At 46.3% G+C, this 24,490-nt stretch overlaps 1 protein-coding gene across 1 annotated transcript in view; it reads right to left on the bottom strand.

Annotated features, from left to right (window-relative positions):
- The window catches only part of ttll3 (tubulin tyrosine ligase-like family, member 3), a gene marked incomplete at its 3' end in the record, with an annotated part of 55,582 nt that extends 31,716 nt beyond the window's left edge, over window positions 1-23,866 (bottom strand). Inside the window, exons 1-7 of the mRNA XM_084315608.1 lie at window positions 23,788-23,866; window positions 22,988-23,103; window positions 7,621-7,771; window positions 6,778-6,842; window positions 6,517-6,630; window positions 5,657-5,771; window positions 5,405-5,509 (exon numbers count right to left, since the gene is read on the bottom strand). Of these exons, the coding sequence (XP_084171734.1) occupies window positions 5,405-5,509; window positions 5,657-5,771; window positions 6,517-6,630; window positions 6,778-6,842; window positions 7,621-7,771; window positions 22,988-23,103; window positions 23,788-23,803 (682 nt within the window). The 5' untranslated portion in view covers window positions 23,804-23,866. The remainder of the gene's footprint in view (window positions 1-5,404; window positions 5,510-5,656; window positions 5,772-6,516; window positions 6,631-6,777; window positions 6,843-7,620; window positions 7,772-22,987; window positions 23,104-23,787) is intronic.
- Between the last annotated feature and the right edge of the window lie 624 nt (window positions 23,867-24,490).

Genomic DNA, 24,490 nt, shown 5'->3' with positions numbered 1-24,490 from the left:
TGCACTGTCCTCTTGATATATTCTATATTTACATATCTTGTATTGGTATGTTTACTGACCTCTAGTGGAGAGATTGACCTTTTCCGTTTCCTTCACCAGATTATTACCTGAATCAAGAATCAAGAGGTTTATTTGTCACATACATACCAGGGCATACAGTGAAATGCGGGTGGTCATGCCTGCATCGATTGTGCAAAATACAATAATACAAATTTTATTAAAATAGGTAAGACACAAGATGTGCATGATAAAAAAAGACATGCTAAATTCCTGAGAAACTGGTTCCTATGTACACTACTATACAATATACAATTTACAATTTTAACTCCGCCATTTCTATACTTAGTGTATCTAAACGATACAATACCTCCTTCCTTTAAAGTGACTTTTCCATTATTTAAAGTGACATTTTCTTTAAAGTGATTGTTTTAGCGGTTGCCACATGAGTGTGTGTGGGTGTGTGTGTATGTGTGTGTGTGTGTGTGTGTGTGCTCATGTGTACTTGTGAGTGGAGAGTTCAGTGTTCAGTGTTCTGATGGCTTGGGGGAAGAAGCTGAGCCGGAGTCTCTCTGTTCTCACAGCGTGTGTACGTAGGCGCTTGCCTGACCGCAGCAGCTTGAACAGGCTGTTGTTGGGGTGGTGAGGGTCTTTCATTATTCTGCAGGCTCTGGATTTGCACCTCCTGTTATATAAGTCCTGCAGGGGTGGTAGTGCAATACCCGTAGTACGCTCTGCTGAGCGCACCACTCTCTGGAGTGCCTTCCTGTCCTGTGCCATGCTGTTTCCAAACCAGGCAGTGATGTTTCCAGTCAGAATGCTCTCTACAGCCCCGGAATAGAAGGAGTGGAGTATCTTCCCTGATACTCTGAACTTCCTTAGCTGTCTCAGGTGATAGAGGCGCTGTTTCGCCTTTTTCACCACAGAATCTATGTGTGTTGACCATGTCAGGTCCTCTGTGATGTGGACTCCCAGGTACTTGAAACTGCTCACCCTGTCCACAGTAGCCCCATTTATCCACAGTGGCGTGTGTGTCCCCTGCTGTATTCTCCTAAAATCCACGATCAGCTCTTTGGTTTTACCAATGTTCAGGAGTAGGCTGTTATCCCGGCACCAGCGTGCCAGTTCATCAACCTCCTCCCGATAGGCCTTCTCGTCATTGTTAGAGATCAGCCCCACCACCACTGTGTCATCCGCAAACTTCACTATGGAGTTGGAGCTGAACCTGGCCACACAGTCTTGTGTGTACAGTGAATACAGCAGGGGGCTCAGAACGCAGCCCTGGGGGGACCCGATACTCAGGGTGATTTTGCTGGAGGTATGACCCCCCACCCTGACCGCCTGGGGCCTGTCACTAGAAAGTCCAGGATCCAGGCGCTAATGGCGGAGCTCAGACCCAGATTGATTAGCTTGTGACATCTCCTTAGCAAATGATCTCAATTCCTTCTATGCGAGGTTTGAGGCTGTGAATAACAACACCAGCCTACAAACCACGGCAATGGGGGGGGGGGGGGGGGGTCTGCTGATGGAGACTCAGTGTTCAGGGTAACAGAGCATGAGGTGAGACGGATCTTTAAAAAAGTGAATATCAGGAAGGCAGCAGGACCGGACGGCATCCCCGGCCGCGTCCTAAAAGTCTGTGCCGACCAACTGGCCCCGGTATTCACTGACATCTTCAACCTGTCCTTGGAACAGGCTGTCATCCCCACCTGTCTGAAGAAGTCCACCATCATCCCTGTACCCAAAAAATCTACGCCCGCTTGCCTCAACGACTACCGCCCTGTAGCCCTCACCTCCATAGCCATGAAGTGCTTTGAGAAGCTAGTGAAGGGCTACATCTGTTCCTCCCTCCCCATCAACCTGGACCCTCTGCAATTTGCATATCGCCCCAACAGGTCCACGGAGGACGCCATAGCCCATGTGCTGCACACAGCAGCATCACACCTGGACAAGAGGCAGGGGAACTATGTGAGAATGCTGTTCATCGACTACAGCTCAGCATTCAATACCATAGTCCCCTCCAAACTCATAGCCAAGCTCAGGGACCTGGGCTTGAACTATGACCTCTGCCAGTGGGTCTTGGACTTCCTGACGGGCAGACCCCAGGTGGTAAGAGCCGGCAACTGCACCTCCTCATCCATCACGCTCAACATAGGGGCCCCCCAGGGCTGTGTTCTGAGCCCCCTCCTCTACTCCCTGTACACACATGACTGTGTAGCACAGCGGAACAACAACACCATCATCAAATTTGCTGATGACACAGTAGTGGTGGGCCTGATCTCTGCCAACGACAAAAGGGCCTACCTGGAAGAGGTAGAGAACCTGTCACAGTGGTGTCAGGAGAACTGCCTCTCCCTGAACGTCAGCAAAACAAAAGAGATGATTGTGGACTTCAGGAGGTCGGGGGTCAAGGACTACAGCCCCCTCAGCATCGACGGGGCACCGGTTGAGAGAGTGAACAGTTTCAAGTACCTCGGAGCCCACATATCCGAGGACTTGACATGGACCACACACATTGACAGTGTTGTGAAGAAGGCACGACAACGCCTCTACTTCCTCAGGCGCCTAAGGAAGTTCCAAGTCAGTCAGAAGATCCTTAGGAACTTCTACTCATGTACAATAGAGAGCATCCTGACCGGCAACATCACCTCCTGGTTTGGGAATAGCACTGCACAAGACCGTAGCAGACTACAAAGAGTGACACGTTCAGCCGAACGCACAATTGGAGGGGGGCTTCCCACCCTCCAGAACATTTACAACAAGCGGTGCAAGGGGAAGGCTAAGAGAATTATTAAGGACTCGAGCCACCCGAACAACTGCCTCTTTGAACTGCTGCGGTCAGGCAAGCGATACCGGAGTCTTAAGGCGAGCACAGAAAGACTCAGAAGAAGCTTCTATCCCCAGGCCATCAGGCTGCTAAACGAACAATAATCACTATGCAACAACCATCAAATGCACACAGCACACACACCCACACGCACACACTCACTCAAACAAACAACACACTGCAGCACCCACTCTCCACACTTTAGATCACACAAACACACTTACACTTTATATTTATTGATAAAGGATTTGCACTACAACTCGTACACCTACTGTGGATTGTACCTAAATTGCACCTCGTCCCATTTCTCCATTTCTGCCTTGCACTATATAGTATTGTATATTAGTACACTGCACAGTATTGTATATTGTATGGTAACTACGTCTATTCTGCATCGAACATTGTACATATGTCTAAACTGAACACTGTGACCTCATTTTTTTTACTTCTAATTTTACTATGTTATTTTATTTCATACTTATCTTGTCTTGCACAGTCTCTGGAGCGCAACAGTAAGAAGCATTTTGTATAAAAGTATTCTGTACTTCTGTATGACAACTATTAAAGAAACTTGAAACTTGAAACTTGTCAACCAGTCTGGTGGGGACTATGGTGTTGAAAGCTGAACTATAGTCAATGAACAGCAATCTCACATACATGTAGCCCCCCTTCTGTCTGTCAAGGTGAGATAGTGTGTTGTGTAGTACTTGGGAGACCGCATCGTCAGTGGATTCATTCATTCATTTTTCATCCATCCAGCCTGACGTTATCATTGGGAATGGGTCTAAGCTAGCAAAGGGCAAATACCGCCTCCTATCGTCTCCCGGATGGTATTGCACATCATTGGATTGTATTGGCTGGGACTGTGCATCAAAAAAATAACTCCGGTCCAGGTTTTACTTCTCGGGCATGCAGCTGGATACAATTGCATTGAGTCCCCCCACTGGGAGCATCGTGGATTATGTGTTTTGGACTATAACGTTGGATCAATGGACACGATCGATATTTGGAATGGCGATCAGGAATTGGATTAATCTTTATGTTACGAATCTTGAGGTAATCAGATGTTCCTTTCTCCGCCATCGGAGCGTGTGTGTGTGAGGTTTGCGCCGACCAAAGTACGGAGAAGCGATTTTTCAGACCCCGCTTCTCTTCGTACATGAGGACACATACTATCGATAATCTAGTGTTTATTTGAAAACGATTCATAAATCAGCCGAAAAATTACAACGTGTTTTGTGTATTCCACTAAAGGGCTATTATAGTGTCTTTCTCTGGAATTACTAGAAATCTCCAAAACTATACTCGTATTCAAAACGGTATAAAACGGAAATGTACCGATGAAAAAACAATCCTTTCGTACATGTTGACTGCAAGCAAGTCATTGATAAGCGAAGGGTGTATTAGACCCATAGCCATAATTTAAGATATAGTTTAAGCGTTCACAAATATCCCCGTCCTCCCATTGACTAAAGCGCTGGCATTAGGGCTGTCTTAAATACTTCTAAGCTTCGAAGCTTCGTTCGATGGCACAAGCTTCGAACATAAAAAAATAATCGAAGTAAAAATAAATAAATAAATGTTTACTTCGATTTGTGTGTGTGTGTGTGTGTGTGTGTGTGTGTGTCTGTGTCTGTGTCTGTGTCTGTGTCTGTGTGTGTGTGTGTGTGTGTGTGTGCATGGGGCCATTGGGTGGGGCCGGGGGACAAATACACTGGAGGAAAGTAACCCAGCTCAGCACTGCCCAAATTATATCATAACTATTGCCTGTTTGGAGGATATCATCCTCAAACACATACACCTACATGCCTTGTAGAATTCCACGCATAAGAAAGAAAGATACTGGGATGAATAAACAAAATAGGAAATAAAATGTAGAAATGCATGCAATACATCAATAAATATGAATCTCCATATATGAAATAGAACATTTAGATAAGGTGCTACTGAGATGTTTTGGTGAGTTCTTTGTTTTTTTGTGGAAGTAGCCCTTCTTAAAAATGCATGAACATTCACTGATAATTGGTCTGTAGTGGAGTCTACAAGGTCTACATTGCCGGACCATGTAGAATCCGGACCTTGTAGACTGACATAATTCTGTGCATAGTTTAGTCTACACAGGCCATATTTCAAATAATCAAAATCTTACTTCATTCATCTTAAACATTCTTGATTTTGGGGATTGGTAGTTCTCATGAAATCTGAAGTTGTTCAAATGACAACAGCGATCCACCTTGAATTAAATCACACAGCCGAGTGAAACCTTGTTGGCTTCGTCACAGTCACGAAAGGGGCTACTTAATTAATTAATCCAATCCACTTTATTTATAGAGCACATTTAAAAACAACAACGTTTACCAAAGTGCTGTACAAGTCCCACAACATAAGATAAAAAAATTAAATAATAAAAAAAGAATTTTAATTTAATTTTTTTCTCGAAGCTTCGAATTAAAATCGAACCTCGGCCCGAAGCTTCGATTGCCAAAAAAAGCTTCGAAGGTCAGACCTAGCTGGCATAGAAGCCCTAATTTGGTCATATGGGCGTGGCTCTGAATGAGTTAATTTGCACCAAAGTGTTACCTTCCACAGAGACTACTTCCTCAGCTGGTAGTTCTCCTTCATTCCAGCTGGTCCTCTCGACCACATACTGTAGCAGGCTGGTGCACGCCGTCCTCCTGAAGTCCTCTTCAGTCACACAGACAGACAGACAGACAGACAGACAGACAGACAGACAGACAGACAGACAGACAGACAGACACACAAGAGGAAGTGTGGATCAAGTGATGAATGGACAGAGAGAACTTGAAGATGATGTTTGACAGGTTAGCTGACCTATGAAGGCATGCTTCTCATCCTCCGCCCCGAGCCTGTAGCATCGTGGGAAGAAGGTGTCTGGGTCTACCGTGTCAAACCACTGGAGGTTACGCAGGTTCAGCAATAGCCCCACCTGACAGAGAGAAATATAGAGAGAAGGTGAAGCAGAGAGACCACCCCCCCTCTCTCTCTGTTTCACTTTCTCTCAATTTTAGGAACATGTGTCTATCTGAAATTTACATTTTGTCATTTAGCTGACGCTTTTATCCAAAGCGACTTACAAGTTCAAACAATGTTGAAACTTTGGTGCTAGTCTTGAGTGCATAGTAGTAAAGACATATTAGCATAGTAGGTAGTAATATAGACAAGGAAGAATAAATAAAATAAATAAAATAAATAAAATAAATAAAATAAATAAAATAAATAAAATAAATAAAATAAATAAAATAAATAAAATAAATAAAATAAATAAAATAAATAAAATAAATAAAATAAATAAAATAAATAAAATAAATAAAATAAATAAAATAAATAAAATAAATAAAATAAATAAAATAAATAAAATAAATAAAATAAATAATACCTTCGTACTGTCTTTTACTATTATGCACTTTGCTACTAAGTAATCTACCTTGCCTATATTACTACCTACTGTACTATGCTAATATGTCTTTACTACTATGCACTCACGACTGTAGCACTCAAGTTCAACACTGTTTTATGAACATTGTTACTTAGCTGGCAGAGTTGTACCCTTCCTGCTGACCTGTCGTACAGAACTTTGATAAAAGCGTCAGCTAAATGACTAAATGTAAATGTGTATTTGAAGAAGATGTGTATTTGCTAGTCAATAAGTAGAAGCTGCTGTTAGACGAGACCTTGGTGGTGAAGGTGCCGGAGTTGGCGTAGTGATTGGTCATCTGGTCCTTCATCAAGGAGTGCCTGCGCGTCGTCCAGTAAAAGTAGGTCGTTTCATTTCGCACTAAGCGAGACTGAAAGAAATTGACAAGACGAACACCAACGGGATGGTTGGAATGCGAGGGGTCATGAGACTCCAGGTGAATACACGGAGGGGAAAGATTACAGACCATGCAGTGCGTCATCGAGCTGTCGTGGGGTTCTTTGGTACAATATCTTACCATGAGGTCACAGATTTCATCGAGGTCCTCATCTTTCTGCCCCTTATGCCTTTCCTCCATCGTGTCTGAAAAAAGAGAGCAGCACCAGTCTGTTTGTATCAGGTGTGTATGAGTGGTGTCTCTCTCAGTTGTGGGTGGAGGTGTGTGTGTGTGTGTGTGTGTGTGTGTGTGTGTGTGTGTGTGTGTGTGTGTGTGTGTGTGTGTGTGTGTGTGTCCAAGTGTCCAAACACCCCAGACATCACTCTTGTCGATGAAGATCACGACGGAGTGCTTCTCCTTGAGATGAGAGGTTGTGAATTTGACCTTTCTATGGAACGAGCCTCCCTGGACAAAGTATCACCAGATGGCCACACAAATCAGAGGCCTTGGCTATAATTGCAGGCTATTGATTTTGATATATTTGGTAACCTCATTGCCGTTGATGGCCTGAAGATTGTATGCCTGTCAAGGAGAACGTCCAAACAGCTTGTAAGACGACAGACAGTGTGGCAAAGAAGATGCTCTTTGTGTCCATAGATGTCCTACAGCAAGACCATGTTGAACCTCTATGATATTTGAACATTCCTGCAGGCAAATCAAGCACTGTGCTCAAGGCCCGCCTCCCTTTAGGTGCCCCCACCAATGGTAAAAGAGAAAGAAAAATGTGTTTGGGGGGAGGGGTTCTCAGTAAATAGACAATCAAGAATTGTTTTATATCGTCTTCATTTGTTGACACTATGTTGAAACCAAAGGTTACCGGTTAAAAGGTTACAAGAGGTGGCAGAGCAGGTTGGGTCGGTAGTGTGACAGTAAAGGGTTAACCTTCTGTAGTGTGGCAGTGAAAGGGTTAATATAGCTTCTCACCAGTTGCATCGTTGCCATCGTCCCCTTCGTCGTCACGGCAACGAGGCACTCGCTGGGAGGGGCATGGCAAACGACGCTCCACCCATCCTCTCGCCCACAAGGCGGCACGGATCACCGGATAGGGTCCATGCACCTCGAACACTTTCCGCAACTACCGTGAGAAAGAAGCGGGGGTAGAAGGTTTAAGAACAGAGACATCCTAGGATGAGACAATGTTTACAGCTGTGAGGGCTGCGGGTGTTTGGGTCATAGATATATATAGAACACTAGATAGCTTGCCCGCGCTGCCGGCCAATGGAGAGCGACGTCACTGAACCGCCGCCATCTTGCCAGGGGCAGCCTTGAGTGAGAGTGAGTGAGCTGCACAGACAAAAATACTCATAACTCGCTGAAATATTGACGGATTTACAAACGGTTTGGTTTATTACAATCATTATTAACGTGGCTATGATTCAAGCGGTTTGTAAAAAAAAACATCTTACATTTTTTATTTTTTTTATAAGTATGCAGTATCATAACTACATATTTGATGTTTATAGCAAACCAACCCGTTTGTAAATCCGTCAATATGTCAGCGAGTTATGAGTATTTTTGTCTGTGCAGCTCACTCACTCTCACTCAAGGCTGACCCTCCCAAGATGGCGGCGGTTCAGTGACGCTGGTGACTCCGCCTTAAGCTATCTAGTGTTCTATAGATATCTATGGTTTGGGTCACGAGCAGATAATAGCGACTCTTTGAGTTATTCGTATAATGAATAACCACTAAACCGCTAAGCAGACATTAATTAAGGAGAAGGGGAAAAGTAAACAACAAAAAAACAACCTTTACAGGTGGAAGCCTCAACATGAGTATTCTAAGAAAATAAAGTCCAAAAAACAGGACAGTATGTGATGACGTCCGAAGCATCGCTCCGCGGCCACCGATTCAGGAAATGGCTTCGAGGTTGGTGCGCAATTTTAAGTGTATAACTTTATAAGAGGCAACAAAACACAATGGACATTTCCTATCCCTTCACATTGTGTCTGTGTAGGAATTCATTACGCGTTTCTTTGCGTTGGAGAATCCCCTGGAGTACTGGGAAAGACAAATAAATGTGTATCCTAACTGTAACAGATCAGATGGTACTGCGAGGCACACAGTCACGATGGACTTCAAGTGTTGTGAAGTGACTGGCGAGTAGCGGTACTGCGAGTTAAACTCACTCCACTTAAAAAGACACATAGACACGATAATAAGTGTGAATTCACCACTTGGTATAGCGGTCTGTGCTGTTGCCCGTGTCGCGGCAGACCCGGGTTCGAAACTCCCTCGGGGCATCGAAAAAGGTGACGATATCAGCTCCGTTACATATAAACTCGCTGTAATGTTTAACTTGCTGTGCCTATAGGGTGACCAAATCTGTATGATCCAAATGCAGGACGGCATGTCGATTTTGAGTTGCTTTTTCTGAATAAAAATGAATGAAGTAACACAAGAACTTTCTCCTCTGTCCCTGCTATCATTCTGTCAGATAAACAGACACAATATTATTTGTTTATTGGCATCATCATTCAACACATCAAAGCTTCACACACCAAAGCCATGGTATTATAATCACTCTGCCTGTTGTACATTTATTGCCCACTTGATGGCACAGTAGAGCAATGAACCACCATGAAGCTTCGGCACATGAGTGACACTATTGGATGGAAAGCTTCAATGCTTCATGAAGCTTCATCTCACCATCACTAGCTAACACTGCGAGATTCAAACTTAAATAGACTCAGATACCATAGGCACAGCTGCACTGAATCAGGTACAATCAAGCCCACACACCTGCCCTACCATGAGGCAATTAACCACAGAGGCCAGTGATTGACAGCTGTCCCTCACAGGAAGACGAAATAGACAGCTGTCCCTCACAGAAAGACAAAATAAAGCAAAAACCATGACAACAGCATGTAAACACAGGCACCTACAGGGGCACTTCATGGAAAAATTATGCTTATTATCTTGCACTTGCCAAAATTCATTATTTATCAAACCAAAGGCTAGAACAAAATATCCAGGCCGCTGTATTATGTGTTTAAAATGCCCACATGAAATGACATTAAGAACATATTCTGTGATTTAATGTGTTTTCTATTGGAGCAGGTTGTTAAGATAAGATATTCCTAATTCAGGCTCTCTCAGACTCTCTCACATTATCTACCTCATTGGTGACAAACCTTTTCATGAAATTCTTTTTGGTGTTAGAATTCAAATAGACATGTTAATTGGAAGAAGTTACCTACTGCAGGGTTTAAGTGTTGAATATTTAAAGATATCTCTGTACAATTGTTGTGTATTTTTCTTGATAAATTAGGCCCAATGATCATACTTTATTGGGGCGAAGGTTGCATGCATTTTACACCTCAGAGTGCAGGACGTTTTCAGACTTTCAAAAATATGAGAAAATGCAAAAAAGACTGAATATATGTATTGTGGCAGATATCACCCCCCCTCTCATGGATATGTGAAAGATGGGAGATATTACTGCCACGGAAGGAGTGGAAACAATTAGGTAGCTGATTAATACTGATTGTAACTGAGGGGTACAATTCCCTGACTGTATTGTTAGGTATGGTAATATTAAACCACTACCTCTTGTACTTTAACTTCTGGCCATCCAGTACATGATATAAATATGATGAACACTTTCCCACCTGATGAAACGAAGTCCACACAAATGTACAAATCGAATATTTAATATAGCAAAGGGTATATACAACGTTCACTTGTTTACACTTATGATTTGAAATGCACTTGTATGGCAAATGAGTATTCATAGGTAAATCAACATTGAATGTCCAATCTCTGGTTACGCAGGGAGTAAGTATACAACCCGGTTCTTTAGGAAACTATAGCGATGGTACTTAAATGATTATAGCTGGATACACTAAGGGGGGGGGGGGTCCCGCTGGTTGTAAGACAGTAGGAGGGGGGGGTTAGAGAAGCCGCTGGCGGTATCCCATCTGGCCGACGATTTCTTGGGAGAATCCAAAGTCTTGAACACGGTGCCCACAGAACCTCGGTCCGCAGACGAATACAGCTGGACCCTCTGGTGGACGGTAGCTGCCGGTCCACAACGGAGAGACGTGAGGCGACCTCACTGGTGTAGAGCGCCGTCTCACCTGGAGTCCTCTCCGGGGGGTAGTTCCAACACTCCGCAGTGTTGGCCGTTATCCATGGAATAATCAAAGCACCCAAAGCATAATCCAAGCCGTGGAAGGCTCGCCGTCGTCCGGGTAGAGTAATCCAATATACAGGTCCTGGTCGTCCTGGCCCGGAGCTCCTCGGATGCAAGCACCACTAGTGGTCTGCCCAGCCTGGTTAAGACTCCAGATAACGTCAGGAACGATGGGGGTACTGATAACTTTATAACTCTAACCGAACGATGCACCATACATAAATAGACTATTATTAGCTTAATAGAATACGTCCAACTCGACGGTATAGTGCCAAACTATGACAATTCAACTATTAATCCACACGATATCTCAATGCCTATTCTGAGGCCAAGTAGGCCTTACTGCACCACACGTGCGTCGTGGGTGAGGCTTCGCGTCTGTTACTCGGTTGGAGGGTAAAGAACTGGACTAAAAGAAAGTTCTACTTTACTTGCGCCATATATATATGCGCTATGAACAAATTGTACCATTCGTATTTCGCCAGACGTATTCCTACGCGGAACCGGGGCTTGCCACGACATGTTGGGCGGCACGATTGAACTTGAACCTAGGGGTATGGCTGCTGGTGCCAGGTTCTCGTCCAATGGTAGAATGAAACTATTATGGGCTGTTTAGTAGACTAAAGGGATATTCAGTGCATATTGTACAAGGAATATACAGGGGATATCAAACGATATACAAATACTATTTAAATATATATATATAAATAAATATATATATTCGGTTTAATCTGATCCTTCACAACAGCCGCCCCCTAATTAGTCCCACCTAATTAGCTAAGCAGAGACAGATTAACCGCACTGTCTACCACTCAAGGTCCGCTGTAAGGGTCAGTCAACTCACAAAGTCATGGGGTCATGGTCATCATCGATAGTATCTGGGAGTCGGGGCAGTTCTATTAGCCTCGCCACGGGTCGTGTGTAAGTGCGCCCTTGGACGAGTACTTCAGCTGCTCGGACCTTGCCATCGGCACCGGTGATCACTTTGCTTACGCGGCCAGCCGGCCAGATAGCTCTGGGTAGGGACTGGTCGATAATCATAACGACTGTTCCTTCTGTCAAATTGTCTCTCTCTTTTACCCACTTCTGGCGGGTCTGTAGAGACGGTAGGTAGTGGAGTAGGAAGCTGCTCCAAAACTTGTCAGCTAGTACTTGACTGTACCTCCACATTCTTCGGCCGTTCGCTTCTTCAGGCCTGTACATTGTCTGGGGTAGCGCAGGGTCCAGCCGCCCCATTAAGAGTGTGTTGGGGGTGACTGGGTCGACATCTGCTACATCACTGGAGACGTAACCGAGGGGCTTTGAGTTCAATACTCCCTCGATCTCCGTGAGGACTGTCATTAGGACTTCCTCCGCCACCGTCTGGGCCCCAAGCACGGCGTACAGGGCTGTCTTTATAGAACGTACTTCTCGTTCCCAGGTTCCACCGAAGTGGGGTGCGTTCGGGGGATTAAACTGGAAGTCAATCTGGGATGGAGCTAGGTGGGTCTTAAGTTCTGGGCCCATAGCTTGGAAGCTCTCTCTCAGCTCTCTTTCTCCGCCTTTGAAGTTTGTCCCGTGATCAGACAACAATGTAGACGGTTTTCCTTTCCGTGATGTGAATCTTCGGAAGGCCATAAGGAATGAGTCTGTGCTCATGGTCGGAAGGAGCTCGATATGTATCGCTCTGGTGGTCATGCATTTGAATACAATACCCCACCGCTTCTCGGTTCCTCTTCCTCTCTTTATATACAACGGGCCAAAACAGTCCATGCCTGTGGAGTGGAATGGCTTGTCGCCGAGTCGGAGGCGACAGGGAGGTATGTCAGCCATCCGTGGTATGCTGGGCTGCGCGCGCCACTTTCGGCAGTCTAGACAGGTTCGCTGGAAGCGTCGCACCGCTTCTCTTCCTTGAAGTATCCAATAGCGACGTCTGATCTCCGCGAAGACTCTCTCTGCTCCTGCGTGGTGCACATCCTCGTCGTATTTCTTTATGATCAGCTCTGTGACCTTGTGTCGGCTGTTCAAGACTATCGGGTACTTAATGTCATCCGGTAGATCGGGGGCTCTCCGTAGGCGACCACCCACTCTGATGAGATTATGGGCATCACTCTCGGGTGCCAGGTGGAGCAGTCTGCTGTCTGATGGGACGGGCTTTCCTCCCTGTAGACAGTCTAGCTCATCGGGGAACGAGTCTCTCTGGGCTCGTTGTAGTAGAAGAAGTTCTGCTTCTTCGTAGTCAGCTGCTGACATGTCAGTGGTGGACTGAATCTCTGGGTGGTGCCACAGGAATGTCCTCTGCTGCGCACTCTCTAGGGTAATGCAGTCATCTATGTTGGGGTCTGTGGAGGCGACTGTGCTCAGTCCACAGAACATAGGTTTCTTGTTCTCGGCCTCCTCGTTACTTGCTTCCCGTGGGGTGGGCGTAGGCCACTCTCCTTCCGGGAGCTTGAGGAATTCTGGTCCGTCACTGTAGATGTTGCGACGGGTGAGGTCATCCAGAGACATTCCCCGGGTGATGACGTCAGCTGGGTTGTGTTTGGTGTCCACATACCGCCAGCTCGCTGCTTCTGTTAACTCTTGAATCTCGGTGACTCTGACTCCCACGAAGACTTTGTATCTGCATGAATCAGACTTGATCCATGTGAGTACTGTCGTGGAATCTGACCACAAGATTGTTCTGTGCACCGGAATGGTGAGTTCACGTTGGATTAACGTGGCTAGATGCGCTCCTGCTAGGGCTGCGCAGAGCTCTAGACGCGGGATAGATTGTTGCTTTCGTGGGGCTATTCTTGAGCGGGCCAGGATGAAAGCAGTGTGTATCTTTCCTCCCTTCTCTTGGGCACGCAAGTAGGCCACCGAACCATAGGCTACTTCGGAGGCGTCGCTGAAGACGTGTAGATCAATCTCGCATGTCTCTGGCCTCACTGTGGATGGGAAGTAGCTGCGGCGTATATTGACGCCTGGGAGTGAGCGGAGTTCCGTCTCCCACTCTCTCCATGTTGAGGCAAGGTGTGCGGGTATTGGGTCGTCCCAGCCCTGGTCCTTGTCCCATAGTGCCCGTACAATCATCCTTGCCCTGGTGGTGCAAGGTAGAATACATCCCAACGGGCCATACCGTCCGGCGAGTGCTCTGTACACACTCCGTCTGGTGGTCGGCGTCGCCGTCGACCCTCCCTGCTCTGTCAGGGGTTTGTGTCTATAGTGGAGCGAGTCTGTTCCGAAGCGACAGACTAGTCCCAGTGTCATCTCTTGGGTCTCTCCTGGGATGGTCGCCATCCAGGTCTCGCTGCTGGCAGCCTTGTCCGCGGGGGAGAGGCTGCGCAATACGTGCGGGTCACTGCTGGCCCACTGCCCGAGATCAAAGCCGCCTTTGATCAGGGAGGCGCGTAGCTTGATTAGGAGAGCCTCGGCTTCTTCTTGAGTCGAAACGCTTTGTAAACAGTTGTCCACGTAGAAACTGTTCTTCACACTGTGTTGGACCTCTTCATCTGCTGCTGGGTCCTCTGCGACGTGTTTCTGTAGTGCAAATGTAGCACAGCACGGGCTGCATGTGGTTCCGAAGGGGAGTACTTCCCACTGGTAGATGGCTGGGTTCTCATCTCCGATCCTCTCTCTCCATAGGAACCGCAGCAGGGGCTTGTCCTCCTCTACTAGTCTCACCTGCAGGAACATCCCTTTGATATCCCCGCTGATAGCCACCTTGTCCTGGCGGAAGCGCAGTAGCACGCCTAGTAGGGAGGGGCCGAGTGTGGGGCCGGGCAAGAGCTCTTTATTCAGATTTTGGGATCCGATCTGGTAGCTGCAGTTAAACACAATGCGATCCTTGCCGTTGTGGTGGACCTTGTGATGCGGCACGTACCATGATTCGGTCGTCTGATCGGCCTCTTTAATGTCAATCTTTGTTACGTGTCCCGCTGTGATTAGCTTCTCAATCTCAGCGCGGTACACACGCTCTTGAGCGGGGTCTTTGGCTAGGCGCCGCTCCGTGTTCAATAGATAGCGCTCCGTGGCGTCTTTCTTTGCGTGAAAGGTGGGCATTCCCTCTCGCCTCAGGAGTGGAGTTGCGTATCTCATCACTCCGCCGACTGTGACTCTCTTTGTCCCCTGCTCGAGTAGGTTGATGGCGTAAATGTCTTCTTTAGAACGAATATCTTTCCTTTCGTTCTTAAAGGGCATTGTCTCTAGTGTCCATAGCCTCTCGACATGCTGCAGGAGAGTGGTGTCTTCTTCTGTCGTTCTGGAGTGGAGGCAGCTAGTGGCTGCTGTTCGGTTGAGAGATTTAGCGAGGGGGCCTTGTAGTGTCCACCCTAGGCGGGTCTCGACTGCTGCAGGACAGCCTCGGGGTCCTGTATGGACCCGGTCAATCGGGACTATGAGTTCTGCATGGTCGGAGCCTATCAGCAGGGTCGGGGTAGCGCCGTCTATGAGCGGGATAGGTAGTTGTCGCAGGTGCACATATTTATCCATCAACTTGGCGATAGGGTAGGTGTACTGCGATAGTCCTATTTCTTGGCTGGTGAAAGCATTTGTAATCTTATACCGTCGCTCTGGCTGCCCGTTTGCTGCGATAGTGAAGGAGACATTCTCGCCCTTTATCGTCTTTAAATCTCTTCTTATTGTCCGAATCGTCATTTCGTTCTTGCTCCCCCGCAGTCCCAGCTGGGCCGCAGCGGACGCGAGCAGAAGGGTCTTCTCTGACCCGTCATCAAGGACGGCGTAAGTGTCCATGACTTTATCTTGGTAGCTCAATGTCACACGGACTACCTTTAAGAGCACTTGGGCGCCGCTGCTGCTGGCGGGGTCAATGTACATGACACTTGCCTTGGTGCCGCTCGATGGTGCAGGTGGAGGCCGTCTTCTGTTACTTTCGTGTAGTATATCTAGATGGGCTCCGTCGCACCGACTGCACCTTTTCTTTAGGCGGCATTCGGCTGCCATGTGTGGTCGCGCACATCGGTAACAGCGCCTGTTGGACTTTATCCATTGACTCACTTCTTCTGCATTCATCTTTGTGAACAGGTCACATTGTGACAGCCAGTGTTCTTTCTCACAGTAGGGACACACTATCTTCCACTTCTCCTTTCTCGAGGGGGTACTGTGGCTCTTACTGCTCGGTACTGACTCTGATTGGTGCATGACAGTCACCGATCTTCTTCCATCATTTATTCTCCTGGGTCCCTCTCTGGAGCTTGGCGTGCTCCGCCCGAACGTATCCAGTCGTAAGCTGCTGACTTCTCTCGCCAGGAAGTCGGCTAGATCAAGGAGGGATGGTTCGGGGCCGTTGGGATCCTGGTAGTCTCTCTGCCGCCTAAAACGCTCTTGTCTTGCGGGTGGCAGCTTCTCCAAAATCCTCTCGACGTTAGAGTTGGCGTATAGCTCATGCATGCCCTTTTCCCGTTGCGCTCCCAGCATCCCTACCAGGGACTGCACTTTGATTGACAGGTCGTCTAATGAGCGATTGTCTGTTGCTGGGGGTAGGCGATCAATATGCCTTATCTCTTGGATTACGTAATCCCATATACGTCCATATCTCTGGTCCAGCGCTGCAAGGGCCGCTGTGTATGGGGTCGTAGAGGTAGCATAGGCCAGCGCTATATTGTGCGCTCGCGGTACTTTCAGGTGCTTCAGTAATATTGCATACTTGTAGCGTTCATCAGCGACATCCACCATCATTGTCTCTAAGCACATCCGGAGCTCCGTGTACTGTGCTCGACTCTCATAGGCGAAGTCTGGAAACGACGGCGTGGCAATGTATGACGCCGTGGATGGCTGATACATCGGCGAGCGTTGGGGGAGAGACCTCCTAGGCGAGTCCCCTCTTGCGCCTCTCTGTGGGCTGGTACCGACAGGGTACCATGGCCCGCTGGTCCAGGTGCTATTCCTCGGGGCTGGTCGTGCGTCGTGCTCACCCGTGAATAGAGTCGGGGGTCTGTAGCGCAGCGCCGCGGGGGTATAGCCTGGGCTGTACTGGACCTCCTGGTCCGGTGGAGTACTGTGCTGTCGTCGGGCTTGGTTCTCCTCCTCTCCCTCTTCTTCCTCTATCAGGTCTTCCCGATCCTGTAATCGTTTATTTAGCTTCTCCGCAGTGTATGCCGCTCCTTCCTTGTAGCTGGGTCTCGCTTGGACCGGTCTGGGAAGGGGGTCTGCGGGGGGTATAGGCTCGGTCTGTTGGTCAAGTTCAGGGTCGCTTGCTCGGTGAGGAGACGCTGCCCTTGACTGTTGTCTCGACGAGTTCCTTGAACCCCTGGCGGAGGGAGAGGGTGTTGCCTTGCGGATCAGCTGCTCCATTAGCTGCGCTTGTAGCTTGTCGCGCTCGACTTCGCGCTTGGTGAGATCTGCTTCTCTTTGGGCACCGGCAGCGGCGCGCTGGGCGTCGGCCCGGTCTCTTGCCATATTCTCTTCCGTCTGAAGGCGTCTCATCTCCAGGCGTGTGCGCTCTTCTTCGCTCCGTTGCTGCGCTTGGAGGCGTTCTCTTTCAATAGTAAAATGTTCGCGCTCGCTAAGCGTCTGTGCTTGGAGTCGATCGCGTTCGGTAGAGGCTGTCAGGCTGACGAGGAACGCCTGTTGTAGCATCCTCTCCGCTTCGCTGGGGGAAGGCGGTTGTGGAGGTGAGCCGCTCCTGGGTGAGCCGCTCCTGGGTGTACTCGTTGGGGAGTCCTGGAGCTCTATTTCCTCGGCGCTCTCCTCCTCTTCTTCCGTGCAGAGTTCTCTCTCTGTAGGGTTGTCTTCCTCCCGGGGCTGGTCGGGGACTACTTCTTCGGTAGTGGCGGGGGGTAAAGGCATGTCAGCTCCCTCCTGGTCCCCACCGTGAGCTTGGTCAGTTACATTAGAACCTACTAGGGCCTCTGTGGTCGGGGAAACCTGGTCGTTAAGGTCAGACATCATTTTACTTTCTACTTTTACCGCGTTTACCGTTTGTCGAAGGCTAGGTAGTTGACTGACAGTGTAATCCTCTAAGTACTGAGGTGGCTGTCGTCTGCGCCGCGGGCGTTCTAGGTTAGGAGGACCGTTTCGTGGAGTGTTCATCATAGGCCATTTTAATATTAATAACACTATATTAATATTACACTAGTTACCCTCCGGCTCGAAGGACCAATTGTAACTGAGGGGTACAATTCCCTGACTGTATTGTTAGGTATGGTAATATTAAACCACTACCTCTTGTACTTTAACTTCTGGCCATCCAGTACATGATATAAATATGATGAACACTTTCCCACCTGATGAAACGAAGTCCACACAAATGTACAAATCGAATATTTAATATAGCAAAGGGTATATACAACGTTCACTTGTTTACACTTATGATTTGAAATGCACTTGTATGGCAAATGAGTATTCGTAGGTAAATCAACATTGAATGTCCAATCTCTGGTTACGCAGGGAGTAAGTATACAACCCGGTTCTTTAGGAAACTATAGCGATGGTACTTAAATGATTATAGCTGGATACACTAAGGGGGGGGGGGGTCCCGCTGGTTGTAAGACAGTAGGAGGGGGGGGTTAGAGAAGCCGCTGGCGGTATCCCATCTGGCCGACGATTTCTTGGGAGAATCCAAAGTCTTGAACACGGTGCCCACAGAACCTCGGTCCGCAGACGAATACAGCTGGACCCTCTGGTGGACGGTAGCTGCCGGTCCACAACGGAGAGACGTGAGGCGACCTCACTGGTGTAGAGCGCCGTCTCACCTGGAGTCCTCTCCGGGGGGTAGTTCCAACACTCCGCAGTGTTGGCCGTTATCCATGGAATAATCAAAGCACCCAAAGCATAATCCAAGCCGTGGAAGGCTCGCCGTCGTCCGGGTAGAGTAATCCAATATACAGGTCCTGGTCGTCCTGGCCCGGAGCTCCTCGGATGCAAGCACCACTAGTGGTCTGCCCAGCCTGGTTAAGACTCCAGATAACGTCAGGAACGATGGGGGTACTGATAACTTTATAACTCTAACCGAACGATGCACCATACATAAATAGACTATTATTAGCTTAATAGAATACGTCCAACTCGACGGTATAGTGCCAAACTATGACAATTCAACTATTAATCCACACGATATCTCAATGCCTATTCTGAGGCCAAGTAGGCCTTACTGCACCACACGTGCGTCGTGGGTGAGGCTTCGCGTCTGTTACTCGGTTGGAGGGTAAAGAACTGGACTAAAAGAAAGTTCTACTTTACTTGCGCCATATATATATGCGCTATGAACAAATAGTACCATTCGTATTTCGCCAGACGTATTCCTACGCGGAACCGGGGCTTGCCACGACATGTTGGGCGGCACGATTGAACTTGAACCTAGGGGTATGGCTGCTGGTGCCAGGTTCTCGTCCAATGGTAGAATGAAACTATTATGGGCTGTTTAGTAGACTAAAGGGATATTCAGTGCATATTGTACAAGGAATATACAGGGGATATCAAACGATATACAAATACTATTTAAATATATATATATAAATAAATATATATATTCGGTTTAATCTGATCCTTCACAACACTGATAGAACACACCTGTGCATCATTAGTTCACCCACATCTCACACGCACACACCCCAGACACACACTACAAATACACTAGGTTAGTGAGAGGTGAGTTGAGTGGAGGTGAGGTTGGAGTTGTTGCATTGAGAGAGAGATTGTTGTATACAGAGTTTTGTAAGGTGAGAGGTAGTGAGAGGAGATGTGAAGGCGAGAAGGTGTTCATTGTGTACTGGACCCTAGACTGGCTGAGAAACTCTCTTGTGTACTGACCCTGGACCGGACGACTACTCTGAGTATTGAACAATCCCTTTCTTTGTACGAGAGCCTGTTTTGTGTTTTGACCATCGGACTGTATTACGACCATTCTATTTGCCCGTCGAACTATATTCTGCCTATAATCAATAAATATTCTTATTGATTGATATTGCACTTGTGTGGACATTGGAATTTGTTTGTTTTTTAACCGTGACGAGTCTGAACACCACCAGGCTCGTCACAGTATATATATATGAAGACATTTTTTTAATAAACTGCGTACTATCTTTTACTATTATGCACTTTGCTACTAGCTTCTATCCCCAGGCCATCAGGTTGCTCAACGAACAATAACACTATGCAACAACCATCAAATGCACTCACAGCACACACATCCACATGCACACACTCACTTTAAACAAACAACTCACTGCAGCACCCACTCTACACACTTTAGAACACCTACTTGCCTCGTATGAATGTGCATGTGAATGAATGTTGGTGGTGGTCGGAGGGGCCGTAGGCGATGATTATTCGCCACACTTCCGTGAGTCTGCCTCAGGGCAGCTCTGGCTGCAATTGTAGCTTACCACCACCGGTATGACTGTGTATGAACGAATAATGGACTCTGTGAAGCGCTCTGGGTGTCATGAAGAGCGCTATATAAATCCACGCCATTATTATTAAACACACTTTATATTTATTGGCAAATAATTTGCACTACAACCCATACCTCAGTACACCTTACTGTAAATTGTACCTAAATTGTACCTAATTGTACCTCATCCCATTTCTGCTTTGCACTATATAGTATATTGTATATTAGGATATTGTATAGTATATTGTATGGTAACTCAGTTACTTCTACTCTGCATTGAACATTGTACATATGTACATACTGAACACTTGTGTCTACGTACGTGACTTCTATTTTTTACTTGCTATACTTATTTTATTTTATACTTATCTTTTTTGTCTAGCACAGTCTCTGGAGCGTAACAGAAAGAAGCATTTTGTATAAAAGTATTCTGTACTTCTGTATGACAACTAATAAAGAAACTTGAACTTGAACTAGATAATCTTCAAGTTCAAGTTTTGTTTTATTTGTCACATACTGTATAAGGTACATGTACATTACAGTGAAATGCTTGGTTCTGTATGAGCCTCCTGAGATTGTGCTTCATATAGTAAAAAAGTAAAAAGAATAAAGACCAAACACTATACAAATTATACAATATACAACTAAAGTACGAACTAAAGTACAGATCTCTAAATATTTTAAAAAATAAGCTAAAAACGTACCTCTTCACCATAGCCTTTTAACTCTTTGACTGCCACACTGTTTTTCCATCTGTACTCCTTTTTTGACAATTTTCACGATGTTTGCAGACCCATCGTATATTCTATATTATAGCTATGGAGACAATAGTATGGCTCATTTGAAAGGAAATATGTATACTCCAACAGGGGAAAAAACGTTTAGTTCTACATACCTTCGTTCCTGCGCCATCCCATGCTAAAAATTGTCCCGTTTCAAAATAATCCAGTTCAGTTTCCTGGAACGCGAGATATTTTGTGTTTTGTGTGCATATGCGCATTTCATGCGGGTTGCTCGCCTGCCACCTATATTATTTCCAGGTCAAAGGTAACATGACCATAGTAGAACAATAAATAACGTTAGTTGGCCCTGACAGCGCCCAACAGATAACGTTATCCTTACATCCAAACAGCCTGTTTGAAAATACTAGAATCCAACATAGTCTGGTGAAAACGCACCTTATGCTATGGATGGATCGTCACCGCTTGTCCTCTTCATAATAATCTCCAATAGTTCGCTTGTCTAGATGATCGCCATTGCCAAATGTTAGTTGGCCCTAGTCTGGAGTGCTCTCAACTCTAGTGTCGGCAACTACCACGGAGCGGTGAACAGATGTTACATGCTCGGCCGGTTTGACTCTAGTATTTTTATGATTTACCAAAAGTTCTGAGTCCAATGTAGTCTGGTGAAAACGCACCTTATCATCCATAAGTGTGATCGTTTTGTCCTCTTCATAATAATCTCCAATAGTTCGCTCGCCATTGCATAGACAGTCCGCAGGCTAGTGGTAGCCAGCAGCAGCAGTGAGTGAGCCAGCAGTGAGTGAGCAACCACTTCCCCACAGTAAAATAGCCCAGTTCAAAAAGGTAGGTGATACTGCCACCTATCGGGATTCAATCGTGATTTCAATTCCAATTCACACAGAGCTCACACAAGAAGGTCCGGCGGACTGTTTAGAATAATAATAATAATAATAAAAAAAAAAAAAAATAATAAATAAAAATACTGCTTTTATTGGCGTTCAATGAGTTAATACACTCCGCTGCTGATTGTACTGATTACACTATTTACTCTTTTATGACTTTTATCACAGGTTCTAAACTGTCAGGTATCGAACTATGTGAGTATCAAGCAAGAAGAAAGACTGTCAGGCTTTAAAATGTCCTAACCCAACCCCCTCCAATGTACAGTAAATGTCCTAACCCAATAATACACGAGACCCTCTTCTTGGGACCAAGTAAGGTTTCGTCGATAATCCAATGTACAGTTACCCCCATTACATTGTTAATCAGCTGAAATAGTTGTACCCTTCCTACTGAACTGTCTCTTTGGATAAAAGTGTCAGCTAAATGACTAAAATGTAAATGTACGTATATATGTGTATGTGTACATGTATGTCCTCCCCCGCAGAGAGATATATATATATATGTAACGGATGGTATCGTGAAGCGCAGTCAAGAAGGGCTGGGGTGAGTAGCGGTGCTATGGGTTAAACCAGTGGTCACCAACCCGTCGATCGCGATCGACTGGTAGATCTTTGAGACTTTCCCTGTAGATCTTTCCCAGAAAGAAAAAAATATCTTTTTTTAGATCTTTCCCTGAGAGTCCACATTACAGTTCTACTTTTGTTTTGATGTGAAAAGTGATGCTGCATAAGATGACTGCACTTAGCACTGACTGAGAAAGTACATATTACAGTTCTACTTTGACGTTTTAATGTTGGACCAAAGCATTGCATGTAATTAGAATACAGGCAAATAAAAGTCATTATGTTTAAAGTACAATCTTGGCTGTATTTTTCTCTCAACGCTTCAATAGGTAGATCTTGCCTTCACCAAGGCCGATGTCAGGGATCTTGGGCTTAAAAAGGTTGGTGACCACTGGGTTAAACTCACTCTCACATCCTCAAAAGACACATAGACACGGTACAAAGAAGTGAATTCACCACTTGGTATAGCGGTCTGTGTTGTTGCACGCAGCGTGGCAGACCCGTGTTCGAATCTCCCTCAAGGCATCGAAGTTTGAGGTGATGTTGTCACAACCGTTACATATATATATATATATCGAGGTTTTTTTGGGTCGGGGGGCACATACAGAGGTACATAACTGGAAAAGTCCCTGTCATCACCTTGACGGCCTTCTCCACCAGGCCTTTGGCCATTCTCAGCCGGTCCGGGTTGATCACAGGCAGGTTCGGCAGGTTCAGCACACTGCGTCGTAACAATCTCCCCTCCACCGGGGGCACTGTGGATCACAACAGTCCATCTCAGTCAAATAGCTTCACGGATCTCTGCCCTGCATGCTTTTTCCCCCGTAGCCTCTGTGAGCGAAGACGCTCTTTGATTGCAGCGAAGAAGAAAAATACGCTCTCCGATTTGCTAACCCTAACCCTAACTCTAAGCATAACCACGTCGAAAGAGGGCCTAAGCATAACCACTTTGAAAGAGGGCCTAAGCATAACCACTTCGAAAGAGGTCCTAAGCATAACCACTTCGAAAGAATGCCTAAGCATAACCACTTCGAAAGAATGCCTAAGCATAACCACTTCGAAAGAATGCCTAAGCTAACCACTTCGAAAGAAGCCTAAGCATAACCACTTCGAAGCAGAGAATATATGTACAAGGCGGAAGAGACCCTTCGGAGCTAAACCAGTCAGAGAGGGTCTTTTCTTCTTCGCTGTACGCGGCCTAGCCAATCAGAGCGTCTTCGCAAACAGAGGCTACGGAAAAAAATATCACGCCTCTGCCCTAATGGGTAGTTAAGTCAGGACACTGTTTTTTCAGTACCCCTACGTTTTTACTGAAACGCAATAAGTTGAATGATATTCAATACTCAATATGAATCCTGTGTATGTGCGATAATAATCTGTGAATTCAAATAATGTATTTAATGTGTGTGTGTGTGTGTGTGTGTGTGTGTGTGTTTTACGTGGCATATGCTGCATCCTGCTTTCATGTAGAACTCTCTCCAAGATGTTTCAGTGATGAATTCTTCTCCCCGTCATCATTAAAGCTGCCCTATACGAGTTTGGAAAAACAACATGAATCAGTTAAAATGTAAAAATACACAACAAAAGCCACGCCCCTTCTCACGTGACGTCACCATCCTGCTCTCCCTAAAGTGCCTAGAATTAGGGGATGGGTCACACGTTCTGACAGAAGTTAGTGAGCAATGTTACTTACTTTGTCTCCCATGGTAACCTAACAGGGAAGACATTTTCAAATGTTTCTATGGTGACACAGATCCATCCTCTTATCATCATTCTAGCTAAATGCACCACTCTCCAATGAGGGGTACATGTGGACATACTGTTACAGCCACAGCCAGGGCCTTTCTCCCCCCTGTCTATCAGCAGGTCCCTGCTACCATATATGGGCCCCTCCATGATCCCGCTTCACTCTCAGCCTGTCTACCTGGGCCGCGTGTTGCTTTTTAACAGCGGAGCAGTGCAAGAATGTGACAATTTGACCATGTGACCGCGGCAACGCGGGAGAGCGGCAGTGCGGAAATAGGCTGTCTCTAAGACAAACTCTAACCTTAACCAGCTCCTTAACAGCGCCTAAACTTAACCGTTCTAACCTTAACCAACTCCGAAACAATGCCTAACCTTAACCTTAACCTTAACCATGCC

The sequence above is a fragment of the Notolepis coatsorum genome, assembly GCF_963971535.1.
Source record: "Notolepis coatsorum genome assembly, chromosome: 6".
Taxonomy (NCBI): domain Eukaryota; kingdom Metazoa; phylum Chordata; class Actinopteri; order Aulopiformes; family Paralepididae; genus Notolepis; species Notolepis coatsorum.
Note: the sequence above shows the minus strand (reverse complement) of the source record. Positions and strands in the feature narration are given on the sequence as shown.